Here is a 22,313-nt window from a genome sequence, read left to right as displayed (position 1 = left end):
GTTGCCACATGCCAGCATCCCTCCCACCCTGCCGAGTGTTCTTAGAAGGCGGGGACTGCCTGCTTCACTAATCTTTGTTGTGTATACCATGTCAAGCAAAAGCATACTGGCCTGTGTATGTCTGCCAGGTTGATTAAGTACTTGTTGAATGGAAGTCGAAATTCAGATTCACACAGATGGCCAAGTGTGCCGTTGATTCATAAGTCTTGTTTTCCCTTTGCTAGGTGCAGCTCGCACGTGGTGTGTGCCATAGTCAAATCAGATGACAGATGGACAGTGTGACAAGAGTGTCAGAAAGGATCGGGCCTCGAAGGGAGAGTCAGCCCCGAGTCAATGTGTTGACGAGTTGCTGAAAAGGAAGCCGGTGGGAAGACTGCGGCCACAGAGGAAGTGAGCCCTGACTTCAGTCACACCCTTGATGGAGGACAGATGGACGGCCGGATGGCCAATCACCTCTCCTCTTAAACCTTTGGAGAGTTATCCTTTATCCCCTGCTGGACGTGTATTAGGAATCTTAACACACTCTCTGAATTCACTTTCCATAGAAACGTCAGGTTAGACTGCAGCGTGCAGCCGGCCTCAGCTGTCGCATGGTCGCAGGTCTGCAGCCATGAGTGCCGAGGGGTACCAGTACAGGGCGCTGTACGACTATAAAAAGGAGCGGGAAGAAGACATTGACTTGCACTTGGGGGACGTACTGACTGTGAATAAAGGGTCCTTAGTAGCTCTTGGATTCAGTGATGGACAAGAAGCCAGGCCTGAAGAAATCGGCTGGTTAAATGGCTATAACGAGACCACGGGGGAGAGGGGGGACTTTCCGGGAACTTACGTAGAATACATTGGAAGGAAAAAGATCTCACCGCCCACACCAAAGCCCCGGCCACCTCGACCCCTTCCTGTTGCACCAGGTTCTTCAAAAACTGAAGGAGACAGTGAGCAACAAGGTCAGTATTGATGAGTGATTGCTTCATGACTTTTTTTTTTTTTTTTTTTTAAAGGAAAAGTCTCTCGTTGGTTGAGCTGGGCTGAAACGCTCTGGGCAGAAGTTGTTTTGGCAACTTTACCTGAATTTATGTATGGTGCATAAAAGTTTGGTCAATCATTACATGGCTAGAAATTTGTGTTTGTGGGGTGGAGAGTTGTTATAAAACTAGGGTGATGATATCTGAGAACCTTTTCAGTTAGTGTCTCTAAACACTGTTATTAGAGTTGCCATGGAATTAAACACCTTTTGCATTCTTATTCTTGTAACTGGTATTATATACCTAAGTAATCATTTTGGGAAAGTAGAGGGTAAGTCTGATGTAAGTATATTTAACATTAATATGATCTGCATGGAAAATGGAGAGAGTAATAAAATGACCACAGAACTCAACGGAGAAGAAACCATTGTTTTTATAATCTGGTGTCTACCTCTTGGTTTCCTCTCCAGGAATACTGGCTGACGCTGAAACTCTATCCTGTAGTTAGTGTAGACGCACAGGGAGTCCTCTTCCTGCCTGGGTAGTGTCATCTGTAGCATTAATGCCAATAGTGTGCTTGGCCTTCATGAGAAAAAAAAAAAGAAAAAAATCACTGAATATTTTTCTCAAATGGAAAACACCTTGATCCAAAACCCACTCATTGTTCATTGGAGATGGTCCCCACTTCAGCTCTGAGCACAGCTGTTCCTTAAGGTATTTTCTTCTGTTCAGTTTCACACAGAGGCAAGCCTTTTACTCCGCTTTGCTGTTAACAGCTTTGTCAAATCATTCATTTCTTCACTGGTAAATGTCAAGCATTGTTCCCCCTGTATAATCTTTTCCCCAGAGAATGAGAAAGGCGTGGAAAGATGTATTTCAAATGGGTGGACTCAACTGCGGTGGTATGTGTCAAGTAAAACTGACTGTGGGCATCACAGTGTATTTCTGGAAGAGATCCTGTTACTATTGTGTCTTCTTTAATGTTGGCTTATTTTAGCACAAATGAATGAGGTACCGGGAATGAAGAAGCAGAATGCAAGGGTAAATGGAATTGGGAATATTTCATAAATGTCGAAGAACTCACTAAGGATACTTGAAGGGAAGAGCTTTTCTCTTCCCATCCCAACCCAAAAGGGATACTTGTTTTATAAACATTATACCGTACTTTAGAAATAATATTCAAATGATATGTTTTACTTGACAGTTCAAAAGCAAAAGTTAGTTTTTTTTCTAGATGAATCAAAAAAACTTGACTCTGAAAGTTTTTTGTATATATGTAATATATATACAATTTTGTCATTTTATATATATGTATATATATATAAAATTATATAATTTTGTCAACCATTGTGTTTCTTGCATAGTTTCACTTAGCCGAGGGGAGGTATATACATAATTGTTTTTTCCTACCAAACTACATATTTTTAATTTGACTTTTGACTTTTTAAGTTAGATACACTTCCTAATATGTAGGCTAATTCAAAAGGAAAAATGATATAATTTCTCCTGGCATACAGAAGATTACAGACTTATAAAAATATCTGAGTCAGGTTAGAAAAGATTATTTAAAAGGGGTACCTTGTCAAGATTAGGGGCAAACAGATTTTGTAAAAATAGCTTCTAAACAAAAATTGCATTTGATATTTTCATTTGGGTATAGTATACGGAAAAGCAAGTGTTTCCTTAAAAATGATTTTCTCTTTCTAGTATCTAAGCTATTTTATAACGCTTTCTTTCTCACGTAATGTGGTAACAACTGAGATTTTTAACATCTTTTTCTTTTTTTTTTAATACATAGAAAGAGTAAAATGAAATATTTTAGCAGAGTTTAAGAAAGAGACCCACGGTAATGTGCATTAAAGTATTAGAGCAGGCCTGAATATAAATGAGAAATTAGGAGCAATTAAAAGGTTGAAAAGACAGTATGGGGGGTTGGGTGGGGAGTTGAGGTACTAAATATTAGATTTTCTAGAAATGTTAATCTTGCATTCTCATTTTAATATGATTCCTATGAAATGAGAATTCAACAGCTCCTGCTAGTTGCCTGTCAAATTGATATGGAAAGTAGTTGTAAGGACAGACTTATTTGTTGGAACCTGTGGGGCTTTAATTTCTTTTGCCTGAGGGTGTGTTTATTTGAAAAGTGTTTGCAGGGACAAATTATGTGAAGGTGAGAAAGGATAGTACTTTTCTCTTCTTACTGAAATTGAATTCTTTCGCCTTTTTTTCCTTTTTACTCCCTCACCTTACTTAGCCTGTTTTTCATGTTTGACTGTATTTTATTGAGAAGGTTACCCCGGTGACATGCAGGTCTCTTTTGCAGAGGGAGTGTTATGGGGACAGTGGGCATGCCCCTGAGATGAGCGTGGGATAAACCTACCTTTACGCCCTCCTCACCACCTTCCCTCTTTGTATTTAAAAGAACGTTGTCTTTAAACTCTGCCCACAAGTAGCATCTGTGTGAGGAGTTCCCCCTGATGACAGAACCCACTTTTTGCTTTTCTTGCATGTTCCTGGAAAGAAAGCTGTGATGTCTCACATTTTGGGGAAAAGAGAGTCAAAAACCCATTTGAAGATCTGATCCGCCAGCTCCTCTCAGGAAAATGTACCTTCCACCAATCCAGTTTGTGTACAGTTTTCTTATGAAGCCCTGGCCTAGTTTGGATTGAATTTGTATATTGGATAATCTTGTATTTCTTGGAGTTTAAATCATTCAGTAAATATGAACTGAGCCCCTATCTTGTGCTAGAAAGCAGGGATGAAAGATGAAGTCAGGACCCGAGAGAGACGGCGTGCCCTCTGATGCCCTTTCCGGCTCCACTCCCACCTCGGGCCTCTGCTTGGACAGTTCTTCCTCAGCCATCCTCTTAGCTGACCCACTCTCCACTCTTTGCTTAAAGCTTTCTTCTCAAGGAGGCTGGCTCTGCTCATCTCGTTTCACGTACAGCCTGCCCTTCTGCTTTTGCAAAGCATTTATTATCTAACCTACTCTAGAATTTACGTACCACATTGTTCGTTTATTATCTGTTCCCTCTGGTAGATTGTAAGCCCTGTGAGGGCAGGGGTCTTGGATGTCTCTCTGTTATCCCAAGTACCTAGAACAGCATCGCAGGTGCTTAGCAAGTGGACAGATGCTTGCTGTGGAAACGCATCATCCAGCTGTTTCACATCCCACGTGACTGTGGAAGTGAGCCACGTGCTTGGTATGTCACGTGCAGGCACACGGCTGTAACAGCCGATTCTGTTTTTAAACATCACGGTTTATTGTTATTCACATCATTCACGTCTGAGGAATCTTGACCTGGCCTTGACCGTCGCATGCTGTGTCTCCAAAGCTGTTATTTTTTACCCCATTTCCTAGGACTGGTAGTTCTGCGGGTGGGAAAGCATGTTGAGCTGAGAGTGTACTCTGTCAGCCACTTAAGCAAAGTTAATAGAACACGTGTCAAGATCAGCACGTGTCCTCGGGCACAGATTTTATGCTGTCCCTCCCCCTCTTTTATCTCCTCTTTGCATGGAAGCTAAAATCACAGATATGAGCATCACATTTCATTTTCCCACAACCCAGTAAAGCCCCGTTTTACCTTCTTTGGAGAGAACCTCTTCCCCGTCTGGTGCAGGTGAACGGTGTGATGGGGGTGCACAATGGGTGGTACATGCTCCTTAGGGGAGGCGAGCTCTTGAAAGGCCATCCTCCTGCTCTTTCTGCATTCAGCGGTGCTTCCATATTTCCCCTGACACAGGGAAATGAGCTGATGGAAGTGGGGATTTAGGGATAAGAGAATCAAACTGTATTCCTTTTATAAGTAAGCTGTCCAGTGGGGCTATTTCTTGAGACAGTATTTTGAGATCCTTTGATTAAAGTCACACTAATCCAGAATATTTAGACTAGTGAGATTCCATGACCACGTCAGTTTGTATAGGATGTTGAAATCTGCTAGCTTGAGAGATCACTTAGGAATCTGAGTTCATCCCCACTTCCATCCCCCATCTGCACACCCCTCCGCCAGCTCCCACTCTGGACCCTGACAGTGGGTCCCAGCTGGTCCTACATATAAAACATAAAGCACACATTTGGTGTGGGCTGTTTTAAACTCTGATCAAAATTCCTTCTAAACAGAAAAAGAGAAAAGCTTGCAGCTTGTGTTTGCTTTCACGGTCTCCCCAGCCACGTGATTTTTCCATTTCGCACACTCAGCATTTGAGTGTCCCTCCACGGTTGTCGCCCCCTGTCTAGAAAGCAAGGCTGTAATAAATCACGTAAATTGACTACACTGTACAGAGGTCGCAGAGGATGGTGACCCGATCCCAAATTGTACACCTTTGCTGAGCCCCCTGGTCGGAAAGTACTGCTGTGACTCACAGAAATAGTACCTGTGAAAGTAGTTTGCTTTGCTTCATGAATTCCTGCCTTTATGAATTCTGTTTTAGTTCAGAAGCTGCCGTGTCATAACTTTCCTCACCTTTTCTCCTGCTTAAGTGAGACTTTGCTGTGAAGTGGGAGGACTGTGGTTAACCGCCCCCAGTGATGGGGTGAGACCTCTGACTTTGGTGCTGACTCCCTGTTTTTCATCGATCACTGTGTTTTGGGGAGCAAGCAGGCCTGGTTGCAGGATATTTGAAGATCAGGGCCTTGGACTCCTGTCTTTAATTTCTGACCCACCAGAAAAATTAATCAGAACAGTAGAGATTTTAAACATATACCTGTTTTTTGTTTGTTTGTTTTTCTTTTGGGCCACACAGCGAGGCTTTCAGGGTCTTAGTTCCCCGACCAGGGATTGAACCCGGGCCCCTGCAGTGAAAGAGCTGAGTCCTAACCACTGGACTGCCAGGAAATTCCCAGCATGTAAGTGTTTGCCCTTTGTGTTTTAGTAGGAAGTGACATCTGAAAGATGTCATCAATATAATTGATGAAAGAGCAGGCCTGAAAAAAACAAATGTGGTAATCATTTTTGATAAAATCAGGTGAGCCTAACCAGTTCTCTTATGACAGACTGTATCACTCAGGCATTTGGTTACATATTATTACCAGAGTTCTCCCTCTCAGGAGCACCAGCGTTTCTATTCTTCTTACTAAATTCTTGATTTTTAAGACGTTTTCCCTGTTAATTTTAAATTTAATTATTTTGTTTCCCCAGAAATGTGAAGGAGAAAGTAACCCTAATAAACAATTCCCATATCCACAGTTATTTGAAGAGGTAATTGACAAGAAGAGAAAGTATTCTCGCCTTTGCTGCTTTTTAGCAGGAAGGTTCTGCCCTGAGCTGGCCCAGCCATGTTAGAAATTTACAGGGTGCCCAGAGGTGGGATGGGCAGGAAGGTCCCCTTGTCTCCCAGAGAGGAGAGGACTCCTCCCTCCCTCCTCCAGTCTGTTATTAGACAGGAAGGATTTGATTCTCTCTTTCCTGGAGCTGCAGTGACAGCTAAGTTCAGGGTTACAGATAAGACATTATTTGAGGAAAAGCTTTTCTGCCAGGCTACCATGGCATGTGTCATTTAGGATCACAGCTGTAGTATGCAAATTATATATATATTTTTTACTTGAGATATATGTTCAGAGGCTTTCATTAAAGCTGCTGGCTCTAGAGATTTCATTCTGTGTTCTTTTTTCCAAAATGGGTAAAGGGTCCAATGTCCCTGTCTGTATAACCTAAATAAAGCCCTCACACTTCTGATTCGAGCAGGAGCTGTGTAAGTGGAGTGATCCTATTTTGTTTACTAGCAACCAAGGTAATGTTGATGTTCTAATACAGTTTTCTTTGTCATGAAAGTAGAATTCTGTATGTTAAAAGTGTTTCTATTTTTAACTTTTTAGCTTAGTTGTCAATAGATCCTTTGATAACTTTGAAGTCGGTATTCCCTTGTTTGTAGGTGAATGCATCTTTGTCTAAAACAGGCAGAATTCTGATTAACAAACACTTCTCCACTAAGTCAGGGTTTGAGAAAAATAAATGTTCAAAATTCTGAAATCCAACAACAAATGGCGCCTTATATGCTAAGTAGCTTCCAAAAAGGGGAGAATCTGGTACCTCTGGCAAATAAGAATACCAAGTATTAGATGCCATTTACATATCCATGCTTTTCTTAGTAAAAGAAAGCAGATGTTAGCAGTACAGCTGGCTGTTGCATATTTGTGTCTTTGTTGCTAACAAATTTCCATGAGGAAGGACGTAAAATTGGTTTGAAGGCTAAAATAGGAGAAAATAACTTGGTATTTTAACTAGAAATGAGAAGGATAATTGCATGATGGATTATATCTTAATTTTTGAGGTCTTGATTGAGTTTATAGCATTCAGTATCAAAACAGTGTTTTCAGTTTCAATAAACTAATCTAAATAGAGGAGGTCAAAGCGAATTAGAAATTGACTGTATTTTAATTACTTGGGTACAGTTTCCCTAAAATATCAAGTTTAACGAAATGTTGTCAGAATACTTTATAAATGCATCATTCCTACTTACTAATTTATGTAAAAGACCGTGATATTTTGCTTCTGCTACAATAATTCCATACACTGTACATTTAAAAAATGTTCTGATGAAATATAACTTGCAATTAAAAACAAAACAAACGAGCAGCAGATCTTTCTGTTTAATTTTGCATGGAGAACTTTGTCCTAGTGGCTTTATGCCACCTAAAGTATGGCTGTCATTTTCAGGAATAACTTCTCCGTTCTGTTTCTTGCTTGGGGGTGTTTGTATTCATCTATTTATCTCTTCTTAGTTGATAGCTTGTATTGTGCAATGCCTATAGATTCTCCTGTCCTATCACAATTTGATGCATATTGAAGTTCCCACTGTGAGTTTATTACACTGTATTATAGAAGACTATTTGTAATTTGATGATCAAATCTGATATCCAGGATGGTAAAGATGTAGGCATAAGTGAAATATAAATCCCTGTGGTATATTATTTGAATCAGAAATTCCACTCTGCTTTGCTTTCTGTAAATTCCATAACCCTTCTAATCCCAGTGTTCTCTACTTTGAAAACAAGAAGTAGACGCTGTGTCTTCTGAATTCTGGCTGTATTTTCATTTTAACCTCTTACTGACACTCGATCAGTAAAAGTTTCTCCATTCCTACTCATAAGAATTGTTGGAGAAACAAAACCCAGAAAGTATAAGTTCTCGCTAGTAGTGTTTCCCCAGTAGTGCAACCCAGAAGCTAGAAGGGGAAATAAGGAAGGAACTCAGAGAAATAAGCAAGGATGGTTGGGCAGATGTGCTCACATGACCTCACTGTAAGATCTGATTGGAGGTTGGTCCTTGGGATGATACAGGATTGTTGCTAATGAAAGCGCCAAATTGGTACCAAGTTTTTGCAAATCTACATACTGTATGATTTTAAGATCTGTTTCACCAAGTGTGAGAATTTATGCTCTAACTCTATTGGTGGGCACTCAGCAGTTGCTGACATCAAAATTGATTTGAGATTCTTCCCATTTTACACATTGCAATTTATCAGCGAATTCAAAGACATTGATGGAATGCCTCCCTTGGACTGTGTCCGTGTGGCATAGCTACATTTGTTGACAGGATATGTGCTCAGAGTTCCTAGGGATTTTTCTAGTGGTTTTTTTCTTAAATTTTCCAAGGCAGATAGAAGGTGATGTTTTTAACATTTGCCTATTCAGGTTATAAAGATTTGTTTATTCAGACCTCTTCAAATTTATGTGATAGCAGTGTTAAAATATGTACCCAAGAGATAACACATTAGCATAGGCATTATGTGAGTCTGCATTGTAAAGCCAGAGGGACTGTTGGGTGGTCAGTGTTATATTCCAAACTTTACCCTAAGGAGCAAAACTGCCATAGTGCCTTCAGACTGCACGAGGTACCACCGTGACAGCGAGAGACAGTCAGCGTTGGTTCTAGCTTACTACTGGGTTTTGGAAAATGCAATTTGCAAAATGACTTGAGGTTGTTCATAAGATAATCTATTGTGAATCCGCATTAAACACTGCTGGCTTTATTTTTTATCCTGTTTAAAAATTTTCTAATGTTTAAGAATGTTGCTTCTTTATCAGTAAATAGTTCATTTGAAATATCTTTCTATTCCTGTTCTTAACTATAGAAACGTAGTTGAATATTTGTATCATTATTAATTTATAATTTCCGAGTATTTTACAACATTGCTTACTTAGGTCTTACCATGTTTTTTCAGGGAGCAAAAAGTAAATTTTCCATTTTCAAAGGAGACAGGTTCAAAGAAGTTTGAGCAAGATGTGACTTTATTGCTAAATAATCGTGATTATCTACAAAGTACCAAGGAACGAGATGTAATGAATTTGGTTAGAACATATCAAAGTATATATTAGAGTCATTTTCCCATGTTTCCCCATGGGTCTATTTAAATATTGAAAATGGCTTTTTCCAAATATACCCTAAAAATTTGCTGACTTACTATTTGCCAAGCATTCTGCTCAGCATTTTAAAGACATTTTTCATTTGATCCTTACAGCCACCCTGCAAATATGACATTATAACCATTTTCCAGATTAAGAAACTAAAGCTCAAACGATTGTGTAAATATTTAAAAAGGAGGGGGCTCCCTAGGAGGAGCATTCAGAGTGTTCAAGAACACTCCAGCAGGCAGTCGTGTGGGTCTTGTTAAGCAGTCCTTTGTGAAGTTATCAGTAACTGAAGGAACCAGCTATTTTCTGCTTTTTGGGTGGTCTGTAATTATGTCTGTTTTATCTGTTAAGTTTCATTGGCTGTTACATTCATACCATCACACAAATTATCTTGTTTTACCTACAACTTATAGCATTTTCTTATGTCTGCTAAATATATGAAAGAGTTGAGTTACAAAGAGACTGATAAGGCCATGAACCTGAGACAAAGTTTGGGGTTATATGTGTGTATGTGCAGTTTTTCTCAAATACACCTTGATCAAATACTCAAAAGTTATGTACCATTGATAAGTGATTTTCCTTCCATTTCTGTTATTTTTGAAGAAGTTAAATGTCTGCTTCAAATGTTTCCCTGAGCTTCATATTTTCTTACTTCTGATTCATAATTAAATCATTTTGATTAAAATTGAGCAGGTTATTCCTTGATTCTTAAAAGCCAAAAGCTGAGGCTATTCAGCATAAAAATTATGTGTTTTGGCACGTGGACAGCAGCTGCTTAAAATCCCTAAGTATAAGAAATCTGAGGTGGACTCAAATGAATCTGAAGTCTTGTACCTGAGTTCTGTCAAAATTAGCAGTAAACGCCATTTTTAAAGTTTGGCTAAATGACTAAATTCCATTGAATGTCAAACTTTATTTCTCAGGAAAGTTAGTCACTGCCAAGTTTATAACATAAACATTGTGTTTCTGTTACCTGAATTCCAAGGACAAGAGGGTAGATGAGGGCAAGTGAAAGGCACAGGTGAATTTAATCCTAGGTGTTTAACTTAAAAGGACACTGTGACATTGCACAGAGAGAGTCTCTCCAAGGACACGAGTGCCAGTAAAAATTCTTGGATGCTTTTATTTTTTATCGTTGTTTTTTTTTTCCCCCCAGTTAAAAAAGAAACTTATTTAAAAGTTTCCTGATTTAAAAAGGTCTCTGCCTGGTAGCCCTGACGCACTTCTCACTAGAATCTCTAAGAAGGTAGAGAAAAGTCCTTACATTCTAAACAGTTATAAAAACTAGAACTAGCAGGAGAAATGTCTACTGTAAACCAAATGGACCTGGGTTTAAAAACACAGGCAGAATAAGTTTTGACCACCTAAAAATAGGTAGGCAGAGACACGTCCTCCCCAACTCTGCCTGTAATTCAGAAAGAGCCTAGCAGCTGTCCCCAGAATGCTCTTCCCTTCCTCTTTCTAATCTCCCCAACAGTGCCTTTTTATTCAGTGGAAGGTCATAACTCAGAAAATAACCAGGCAGAGCTGGGAGGGTGGGGTAGGAGCTTTATTAATACTTTTACCTCTTGAGAATCTTCCTCCACAAAAGCAAAGTGTTGGAGGTGGGGTAGAGTTAGACCTGTGTTTCCTGAGGGTTTCAATATTGTTTGAGTCCTCCATCATTCAGAGCCTGGCAGTAAAGGTAGGAGAAGGTTTGCTTTCAGCAAAACTGTATTGAAATGAAAATCACATTGGAAATTGGCCTGAGAACTGTTCATCTCAACCTGCCTACCAACTCTTGGTCTGAAGCCAGCACCCACGTGGATCAAGAGTAGCTCAGAGCAAACACCAGGTCCGGGCAGATATCTCCCTGTATAGTGATCAATAAACAGGGGGGAAAAAAAAAAAAATAGCTGTGCCTACTGAAAAACATTGCTCTGTAAAGGAAAGGAGAGATTGTATCAAAGATTTGAAGGAAGAATAGACCTCCAGCAATGGCCCAAATGAAAGAGGGGCAGAAAGTAGATGATTATGAGCTGAAAAGAACTGGATGGGATGAAATGGGAGTGGAACCATTAAAAAAAAAAAAAAAAAAGATTGTAAAGAAATTAAGAATGCAGTATAGCACATTAAAATCCATAGGAGAGGCAATAAAGAGTAGAATTAACACAGCTGAAAATAAAATTAATGTTGTGGAGGAGAAACTCAAAGCTCTTCCAGAATCGAAAGAGAAAAGAGATAAAAATGAAAGAGAAGATTGTAGATACATAGTAAGAAGGTATAACATGGGGATTTTCAGTGTTGATAAATGAGTAATAAGTCATATCAAATGAAAAAGAACAAACATTTTAAAAATAAGCATGCATGCATTTTGTGCAGATTTGAAAGCGTTGTCCACATTGTTTAGATGAAATCAATGAAAGGCCACCTCTAGATATGTTTTGGAAATTTTTTTTTTTAAATTATAAGAATGCTATTAAACATCTTCCCAAAATATCTGGTTAACTATCAAGGAACAAAATTCAGGCTTCCTTCTCTTTTGTAGCAGTAAATGCCAAAAGATGGTGGATGCAGAGTTTTGAGGAAGAAAGAAGGTGACTCAAGACCTTAATGTGTTGCTTCCTTATATATCATGTGGAAGGAATTGAGAGGCGTTCTCTGATAAGCAAGAGCTCAGTGAGATATATTCAACTTCTCATGTCACATGGGTGAACTTCAAAATTGCCGTTTCATTGTTAAGCTTTGTAATTAGAAAGGAATAGGTTAAAAATGAATTCATTTTGATTAACTTAAAGAATAGAATAAAACTGTAAGTTATATATTTTCCAAATACCTAGAAATACAAGGCATATTCCAAAAAACAGACAACAAAGGGTAAAATTATTATTGACGTGGGGAATGTCAATACTGTTACTATGTATGAAAATTTACAGAAATACATATATGAACATATATATACATAAATAAATATAAAACTGAATTTATACCTACCTATATTTGTGCATTCAACAAATACTAGTTTTGTGTCAGATGCTATACTAACATTTTGCTACATTAACTTGTTACTTTTCATTAGAACTGTATGACATTGGCCTTACTATTATTATATTTGTTGTAAAGATAAAGAGATTAAAGCTTAGTTAGATGATGGCCCATGGTCACACAACTCAGGCAGGAGTTGGGGTTTGACCTCAACCATGTGACTTTTGACCCAGCATTCTTAAGCAACAGTGTGATACAGTGGAAGGGCCCTTGGGTGGTCATGTTCGTGCTGTGCGACACTACTGTTTTTCTGGCCACAGTCTGTTAGCCAGGAGGGCAGATCATCCCCTGGCTTGCCAGTGACCTATGAAGCGGCCTGATATGCAAAAAAATGAGTTAAACAACCAGATTTTCCCACTCTCAGGCAATAGACCCAAGAAAATCTAAAGAGAACGAAACAGATGCGTGAGTTATTCTTGCTTCCAGCAAAAGAACCTCATCAGAACAGGCTGGGAAGAGGTGATTAGTTTTAAGGGACAGTTCCTTCCCTTGGCAGGTTGGAAGCTATGGGGCTTATTAAATGGTTAAAATATTAACCTTCAAGTTAGCCCTCACTTGGCTAGTGCTTCTCAAAATGCTTATATATATATATATATATATATATATATATATATATATATGAAAACATAAATTTATAACATGGTATGACATTAATATAAAATCATTTATATAAGATATAAATGATTATATATTAAATACATTATTATATAAACTTATATAATTTATATAAATATGTTTATATATAATAACATTTATATAGATAATGTTTATGTAAACATCTATCTGCTAGTACAGTATATAAGGCAATATAGAAAAGTCATCATTGAGTTAATTGGGGAAATATAATTGATTTGCTACTTCACTAAAGGAGGCTTGAAAGGATTGAAAGCTAGCTCTAACTTGCTCCTTTACTAGCCAACATTGTTTGTAGATACATACACAGTTATACTGTAACTGTCATTTGTGGTCTAATCTTCCCCTGAAGGGAAACTTGAGAAACCTGGTTGGCTTTAACATTTAGAGGAAGTTTAAACATATTGGAACATAAAATTTACAGTTGTTTAGGTTAAAACTCCGTTTCTTGTCAGACCACATCTATCCAGCTCTTCTGTGATTAGAATCGTCTAACTTTGGCCTGAATTAAGGAAGAGTTTCACAAGATGCACAAAATATTTACTCTTGTTTTCTTTACCAGCTTCCTGAGCCTTTGCAGTGGACTGAGACCTCTTCTTATCTAAAGGCAGTGTGGTCACATAAGCCAATTATCACCAGTTAACTAGTCTCATTCCCTGAACTGCTTTTGGTGAATTCCCACCTAGTTATTACGTCCCTTTAATATTTTCAGTAATTTATATTCTTTAACTATAAGAGTGAAAATATTTGTGAGTTTATTTTGCGGGGGGTGGTTAGTTATAGTCTAGCTGTGAGGCTAGTTGCCTTTCATATACTCTAAAAGAGAAGGATGGGGTCAGTTTCACAATGATCTTTTTCCAAAATACAAGACCACTGTCACTCCCACCTCTCAGGCAACCCCTGCTCAATCTATTTTCTAGAACAATTTAAAATATAGCCAATGCTTTTGCTTCAGCGTCTCTTGATTCACTGGATCCCTAAGGGACCATCTTTTGCCAGTGTCAGATGCTGTGTTTATTTCACATTTTGAAATGTTCTAAATTTTATATCCTAGCAAATATAGTAGTCTTCAGATTATGTTGTCTCACATTCATGTATAATTTCCTAAGAAAAGGAAATGGAGAGGGTGGGGGTTAATAGTTAGAGTAATTAAACCTTTTTAAAATGAAGGGGAAAATAATCTTTTGTTTATAGGAGGTGAAGAGACCATTACTGATTGATGTTAGCCTTTTCCCAGAAATCCGTCTCACGGAGTTGACATTGAGTGTTTTAGGCAAAGGTGGTGTAGGCTCTGATGAATTTTGTTACCTTATTCTGGACCTTTTATTTATGGGCATGTAGCTGAATGATTACACGAATTTTTGATTTGCCAAAAAGGTTGTATTTGCAATTTTTAAAATATTACTGTTTTTAGTTCATTGCATCTGAACGCTGCCTTTTTCTTTTCTTAAATACATGTCAGATGAAATGTTTTACCTCTGAGATGAAAATTTTGAAGTTTATTCTTTATTGATATGTTTGCTGGCACACATGAGCATTTGCTCTGTGCTTTACCTCCATTATCTTATTTAGTGCTATTTATAGGTTGAGGCTTAGAAAAAGCAACCTGCCCAGGGGCAAATACTAGTAGACGGTGGACAGCTGAGACTTGCATGCAGACTCTCTGACTTGAGGACGTGTGCTTGCCAACACCACACTGTACCACCCTCAAAGTGAAATGGGGGAGGACGGAACCTCTAGTAGGATTAACCTCTCCAGAGGTCATGTCATATTAAAGCCACCACAGGTTCTGAAAGCAATTAAATAAATATTAGGAAGTAGTGGCCTATAAATTGTAGGCTTTTTAAATACAGTCTCACATCTTTGTAATTTTTGCCCCATAATTCAGTTACCCTCAAACTAATTGAAAAATCTTAGAGATATTAAAAATGCTTGATTGACCAATATTTTGTTTCTGTTAAGATCATGTGCTTGAACCATATGTCAAACCAGAGACTTATATTAGACAATTTGTATGAAATCATCAACCTCTCTGTTTTCTTGCAATAAAGAGGGAAGAATATGTAACGTATAAGTTAAAACAGTGACCTCATACCATTCACGCAAAAGTATTGTGCTAGCAGAGCAGTATCAGTGTTTGAACCTAGAGTTGGGCTCCTCGATAGCAGTGCCAGTCCAGAAGAATGTTTGCGTTTTAATGGATCATTTAAATGAAAGTTTACTCAGAGAAGAGAGCAGCTCTGACTGAGAGCATTTGAAGCTAGAACATGGATCAGGGGGCTGAACGTTTCCATTTGGCCTCTGGTTGAGTCTTGCTCAGGGAACACAGCAGTCAAACTTCAGTTCATGTCCGTCATGGTGTAGGAAGCCAAAGGAAAAGTCCTTGGTGCTAGGTGGTTTTGTTAAGTCATCAGGATAGATTTAATGATTTTATTTGAAGCATTACTTCCAGTGAACCACAGCTGGGGACTCAGAAAAGAGGTCTTCCAATGGTAGACAGGCCCTCAGATGCTTTCCCAGTGTCCACTACTGCAATATGGCTTAGTCCTAAGGCAGAAGAATGCTCCCCTCTTAGAAGTGAGGGTATCCTCTGTAGCTGTGATAGGGGAAAATTCACTCCCATGAAATGGGAGGTATGCTGGGTTGACCAGATAGCCCAAAGCTGAGCTATAGCCAAGGATTTCTCAAATTCACAAGGCCTCTTTCTCGAGCTTGTCTTCTTTCAGACTTAACCCTCAGTTTCTGAGTAAGTTGAAATACATCTGTAGGGAAAGCCCCTGGTTTGGGTTTAGTCAAGCTTGCCAGAGAAAACTGGATCTAAGCGGGAATAAAATTTACTGACCCCTGGTCTCAGAGGTTAACATTTTCATTTATGTTTTACATGACTCATTTTAAATTACAGTGCTCTACAGATATAGAAAGAAGCCTTCCTCTTCCCACCCTCCTCCAGACACCACATAATGGAAAAAGCAAGAATTTTCTGCATGAGCAAGGCTTTTTTTTTTTTTTTTTTTATACAAAAAGCCAGTCTCTGATGGGACTTTTTTTCCTGCCAGAATTCCCACTGGTCCACTGTCGCAATATTTACAAAAGGCCACGATGAAAGAGGAAGGCCCATTTTGAGCCCTTTGCCTCTGTGTTATGTGAAACGTAACTTTTATTTCTGTTCTTGGTATCAGAAGAATTGTAATTTTTGAACTTCTCTGATAGGCTTGTAAACCTACTAGGTCCTCTTAACTCGTAAAGTATAATTTTGATTAAGAAAAGATTCGTCCCTCTGCTCTAACTAGACACATAAAACTTTGAAAGGTTTTGATGTTCTGTTTCCTGTTTTTTTTTTAAATGTATCCTCTCTTATGAGCTCCAACTAGATGAGAGGATTTTCCTCAGAGAAAATTCAGCTCTGGGAACACCATCCACGAAGGTCGTAACCTAGAACATTTTTGAAGGGAAGTTTCAGTGAATTAAAAGAGGGCGGGGTTAGGAAGCAGAAAGTTCTGTTCTACCATAGCTGTAGCTAAATAAATCATTTCACTCTGGAGCCTGGGCAGTTCTGTAATTTATAGCCAATTGTCAACAGAGGTCACTGATGACAGTTTATCATGGAGGAGAGAGGTGGTCTGGGGCCCCACTAGGAATTCATATTAATAGTTGTACCTTTCTTTCTTCCCCAGAATGTTCACTGGAGAACATTCTGTTAACCACTGATCCTCAGTGATCTTTTATTTCTACATAAAAACCTTTTAAAATGGAAATCAAGTCGACTTGATTTTTTCTTTTTTCTTTTAGTTAGGTAGAAGATAAATGAATCAGCTCAAAGCACAATTAAAAAGTGTGTATTTGCTTGGGTGCAGGACTGAGGGATGGAAAATTCTGTTCTTTCATTCAGTGGGACTCTACAACCAGCTGTGGTAAACACATGTATCCCATTGTGCAGCCTTTCTTTTGTTTTAGGGGCAGTTTGATCTGCTGACCAAAAAGAAGCTACATTAAGACTAGCTCCCAGCCCAGGGCTTTAGCATAAAGCAAGTGCTCAATTAATTTTGGTGGCTCAGGGAGAGAAGCAAGTTAGTTTGGGGATCCAGATTCTAAAGAGTCTACCATTGAACAACCTCATGGACCAGTGACAAGAGACTGTTTAATTGAAACTTCATAAAATGGTTCCTTAAACTTCATGGACAATTGAGTAACTTCAGTTTCCTCTCTTTACTCTTGTTTACTTCCTGCTCTTCTAGAAGGTATTCTGGTCTCTTACAATGAGAAGATTAAACAGCTGTAGCTTAACTTCAAGCATTAATTTGGAGTGTTCTGTGGCTGCATTAATTATATCTTTGCTAAGATTGCATTCCTGTGGATTTGGCAGAAGCGTATAAGCAGCGGTGTGGCTTATCCAGGGCAAACCCAGATCCTGTTAACCACTGAGCCTTGATGATCTTTTATTTCTACATAAAAACCTATAACACTGGAATAATTCGCCTAGATTTTTTTTCTTCTAGTTAGGTAGAAAAACAAAAGAATCGGCACGGAGCACAGTTGTGAGGAGTGTTTGCATGGGTGCAGGATTGAGGGATGGAAAACTCTGTTCTTCAGTCAATGGGACTTAGCAGGAAGCATGTGTTGAAAGTTTCTCACCTAAACGGGTCATAATTGCAGACTTTAGGATTTATTTTTTTGAATTAGAACATGAAGCTCACTCAGCAGTCCTTACGAAAACTTTCCTTCTACCTGCATATTTTATGTCAAATCATAAATTTCTGTGGTACAAAGAAGAGTTTTTTGCTGTAACTGTAATTGTAGCTCATGCTGAATATGTCAATGCTACTTTTCGCTGAGTAGTTGACTAGTCGGACCCATTGTTAATTTTAAGTTTTCTTTCTTGTTTTCTAAGAATAGTCTTAAGACTGTATGTTTTAGAAGAATGCTCTTGTTCAGAACTTCTAACCTGGCAATCAGTGGGACTAGAGGTAAGAAATAATAGCTTTAACTGAACATCATCTAAAATTCTGTAATATTCCATTGCATGACACATCCCATGTGTCTTACAATTTCTAAGAATTCAAAGTAGTGTGCAGTTTTATTAACCACCCTGCATCCCTGTAGCACAAGGAATTATTTTTGTTATTGAGTGGACAAAACAGGGGTGAAGTGACTCACAGTTAATTGCCGGATTAAATCAGGCATCCAAGTCACTCTGCTTCGGGTAGATTCTCAGAGACTCAGCTGCTGTCTTCAAAAGGAAGAAATACATTGCAGCATCCGAAAAGAACATAGCGTGCAATATGTGACGGGTCTTGTTAACTATCTCTTGTTTTCTGATCAAAGTAGCCTCTGGGTTGGAGGAAAATTTTGAACTACTGTAGTGCAAATCCTTATTATATTTCATCATTATTTATTGCATTGTAGATGAATGTATTTAACAGTGCTAGTTTAGGAATTCTTGGTAAGTTTAGGAATTCTAATAATTTTTCTTTTTTTTTAAATTTTAAGGTGGTTGAATTTTGCATCTGCTAAGTTTTGGCCTTTGTGGGTGTGTGTAAGATGCACAGGAGAATGAGTTAGTTAGTGATGTTACAGGAGCACCAAAGCAACCATCACACTTTTGTTCAGGGTCCTTTTTCATTGTTCTTGCTTACGTGGAGCCCTTGTGTACAGGCTGCGCATCTCGGGGCTTTGAACACTGCCTTGGCCAACCGTTAGTCCTAATTGCTGTGACTAATTTGCTGTGTGACCTGAAGACAGTAACATACTTAACTTTGGTTTTATCATCTGTAAAACAATTAATGACACTGTACAAAGCCAAGGATTTCAGTGAGGCATCATCATCACAAGCAAGCCCCTAAAATACTAATTAGAGTATTAAAAAGGAAATATTCTCGGTGAAAACCAAATACTCATTGATGCCAGTCAAAAACATAAAAAACACATTTGCCACACACACATACAAAATTGTTTCTTAGACTTAAGTGATGTGTTTAGACCTGAAGGAAATGAAAGGAATTGAGATTGTTTAGCTGCAGGAAATAAAGACCTGGGGCCGATTTAAACAGTTGAAAATTATTTGAAGAAGTGTTTTGTCTCCATAGTAATGAACTCTGTTTTAGCTTCTCTGAGGCTATCCAAAGAAGAAATGAGGTTCAATTACAGCAGAATTACATAAGTTAGATAGCAACAGTAGTGCTACCAATTCTTTGTAAGACATAAACTTGAATTCGCTTCAGTTTCAATGAAAAGGGCAGTGAATTTGCCAAAGAGCTGTGTACGTGTTGCCTCAAAAAAGAAAAAAAAAAAAACAAAAACCACAAAAACACTGGAATAGTGCTTTGAAGATGTTTTCTAGTTAACTCCTTCATTCTTTCTACATTTGTATGTCTTCATTACCTGTACCGTTTGGTTGAGAGCTGTTTCAGTCTTTAATATGCCATCTGGGTATACTGTGTACTTTCTCTTTGCTGTACTTGGAGGTAATAATACTGCCAAAACCATGCTGGGTCAAAAAAAAAAAAAAAAAAAAAAAGTCTTGTGTTTTTGGTGTTTCTTTGTGAGGAAGTTTTCAGGTCGTCTTTTTCTCTTACAAAGCCAAAATTACAGTACCTTAGTAAATTACAACTCTTTCACTTTTATAATTGCTGATCATTTAACAAATAGCTCATTAGTTAAAAAAAAAAAAAAACCAAAAAAATTCTGAGCCTTGACAGGAGGAAGGGAAAACAATCTTTCTCAACTGAATCTTGCTTAAGTAGTCTTAGCAATAAAGATTGCCACCTATTGGTTAAAGAAAAGAACTAAAACTAAAAAAAGGTTTGCCACTCTTACAGGTAGTGAGTGTGATCAAAACAGAATTATTTCGATGGTGCTCTGGGTTGAGGTATTTGAAAATGTGTGATTTGATGAGAGTCTTTGTGCTTTGAACTTTGCATCACCAGTAGCATTAAATTGTAGCAGATATTTCAGGAGAGGAGGTATGCTGCTCTCAGGATCCCTTCTGAAAGCATATTTTTCGAGACCGTCAGAATTCCATTGTAATAGAATATTAAGTGGATAAGTGCATTTTTAATTGGACAAATGTTGGAAGCTTGATTTTGAAAACATTTTTCTAACTCTATTGTTAGTTTGGACTTCCCTTCAGTCCAGGCTTTGAAATCCAGCATTTCCTGTCCAACCGAAATGGGATGGGCTTGGTGACATGGGCCTTTCGTGCCTCTTGGTGCCAGGATCTGTTTTTCCCAGATGACGAGCGCTATATAGAGGATGCTCTCTCTCCAGTGTCATCAAACATCCTTTTAAGGTACATTTGATAATAATAAAAAAAAAAAGTTCATATTTTGTTGTTGAAAAGTCTCAAGTGGTTGCACAGTGGGAAAACGTTCATTTTAATAATTTTTCCCCAATATTATGTGTATATAAATTCAATTTTTAGGAATACTTGTATTTAATGATAAAACAACAGTACAGCAATTTTTTATTGTTAATAGTATACCATCTTAAATCCACCTTCTGTCTGTGTGTCCTCAATATCTACACATCCTTCACATCTTGAGATTATTAAAATTGACATAGGTAAGCGTTTTACCAGTGATTGTGTGTGTACATGTGTATATATAGGTATATATCCTAACAAATTCAAGATTAAGGCCATCACTGCTCCTGTGTTCTCACTTTATTTTTTGCTCATGTGTCTGTTTGTATTTGAAATTTTAAGCATTTTTATCTTAGGTACTTCCCAAATAATCATTTGACGCCCTTTGTTGACATTATATATTTGGTTAATCAATTTGACAAAGCCTGTTTACCACCAACACCGCCCTCCCGCCTCCCCCCAACATGCCTGGGAACTAAGTACTCTAACAGCTAAAGAAGAGGTGGTACAAGGGAAATTGGGAGAACCATATGTTATTTGCTTTAATTTGTACATAGTACACCTATATATGTGTGAAATATATATGTAAACTGTTATAAAGCAACATATTGATGAATTTAAATGAGTAGGCACAATAAAAACAAAAAACAAACAGAAGAGTGGTTGGAGTGAGGCCATCATAAATCAAGGAATGTTTTTTGAAGGAGGTAAAACATATTTATATTTTCCAGCTGATTCCTATGGACATCAGTAGTAGGCTTATACCTGGTGTTGCTGTATAATTTGAAAAGCTGAGATAGAGGAGAAAAGGTAGCTTTGTGAACATTGTCAAAGAATTTAAGACCTGAGTGTTTTTATGTAGGAAAGTTGAAATGCATTGTTACAGTCAGTTTGTGTAATTTCCTTCTGTAAAGACCTGCCCATTTACCAGTAATGATACCTTCTTTCTCTTCTATTTTTGTCCCTTCCTTTAGGAAAAGGAATATATGCTTACTCATTATTTAAAATTCAGAGTCATTTTCCTGTTCCAGTTGGTGGGGTTCCTACCATTAAAGAAGAGTGGAATTAGGTACACGTGGAACTCTTCCCTCCTGAACTTGTGCTCTTTCCAACTATCCAACTTTTATCCCTTTTAAAATTCTACTCTTTCAACCATCAATTCTGTATAGTGGTTACCTCTCCTTGGTCTTTTTTGTAGTTTATTCCCATGAAAGCAGATATACTGGGCTTTTTCAATGCTGCCCAAATGATCTGCCTTGGCACTAAGAGGTCCTGTCACAGAATCCAGTACTTAAACACACACAATCAAACTAATTAAATTCAAATTCATTTATAAAGAATATTGTATTAGGCAGTTGGACTTCATGACTAAAGTTTCTTTCTCCAAAGGACATGTTAGTCCAACAGGCCATTCTAGGAATTCTGCTTCCCCAGTAGCTCCTGTTACTGCACTACTACGATAATGATTTAACCTCCCATAAAGCTGCATTTTAATAGGTGTTTATAGACATCACTTACCAAGCGTTTCAACTATTCTTTGAATGGAAACTACTGGGGAAAGAAGTTAACACAGATACTTTCTCAGTCAGGCCACCATTTGAACATTCTACATAGAAGGCAGTTGGTAGACGATTTGGTGAGTAAATGAATATAGTCATTTATATTCAGATGGTATTTGTTTACCAATTAATAATATTTATTATTCAGATGGGTAAATGAATACCCAACTCAGGCCAGTGACTTTCAGTTGTTCCCCTAGAGAACTGGAGGTGATTCCCTGGGTGCCTCTGTTCACGGTCATTTATTATACGCTTATTTTATGCCGAGTACTGGGCTGAATGCTGCGGTCACCATAATGAATAAAGCATCCTCACCGCCTGCAGTGAAGCTCCACAACCTAGTAGAGGGAAGCAAAGAGCTGAGTGCCACCCCCGCTGTGTGAACAGTGAACCTCGGAAATGGAAGGAGGTGCCTTCCTTCACCT

At 38.2% G+C, this 22,313-nt stretch overlaps 1 protein-coding gene across 3 annotated transcripts in view; it reads left to right on the top strand.

Moving 5' to 3' along the window:
* The window catches only part of PIK3R1 (phosphoinositide-3-kinase regulatory subunit 1), an 85,273-nt gene that overhangs the window by 10,777 nt on the left and 52,183 nt on the right, over positions 1-22,313 (top strand). For 2 of the 3 annotated variants that reach the window (XM_082457217.1, XM_082457218.1), the window contains exon 2: positions 225-944. In XM_082457217.1, coding sequence (XP_082313343.1) covers positions 611-944 — 334 coding nt within the window. In that variant the 5' untranslated portion in view covers positions 225-610. Of the gene's footprint in view, positions 1-224; positions 945-20,238; positions 20,258-22,313 lie in introns of those variants that run through there. The other variant, XM_082457219.1, reaches the window with a different exon arrangement.

Source organism: Balaenoptera physalus (genome assembly GCF_965194825.1).
Source record: "Balaenoptera physalus genome assembly, chromosome: 3".
Classification (NCBI taxonomy): Eukaryota; Metazoa; Chordata; class Mammalia; order Artiodactyla; family Balaenopteridae; genus Balaenoptera; species Balaenoptera physalus.
The sequence above is the reverse complement of the archived record's forward strand: the minus strand, read 5'-3'. Positions and strand labels throughout refer to the sequence as shown.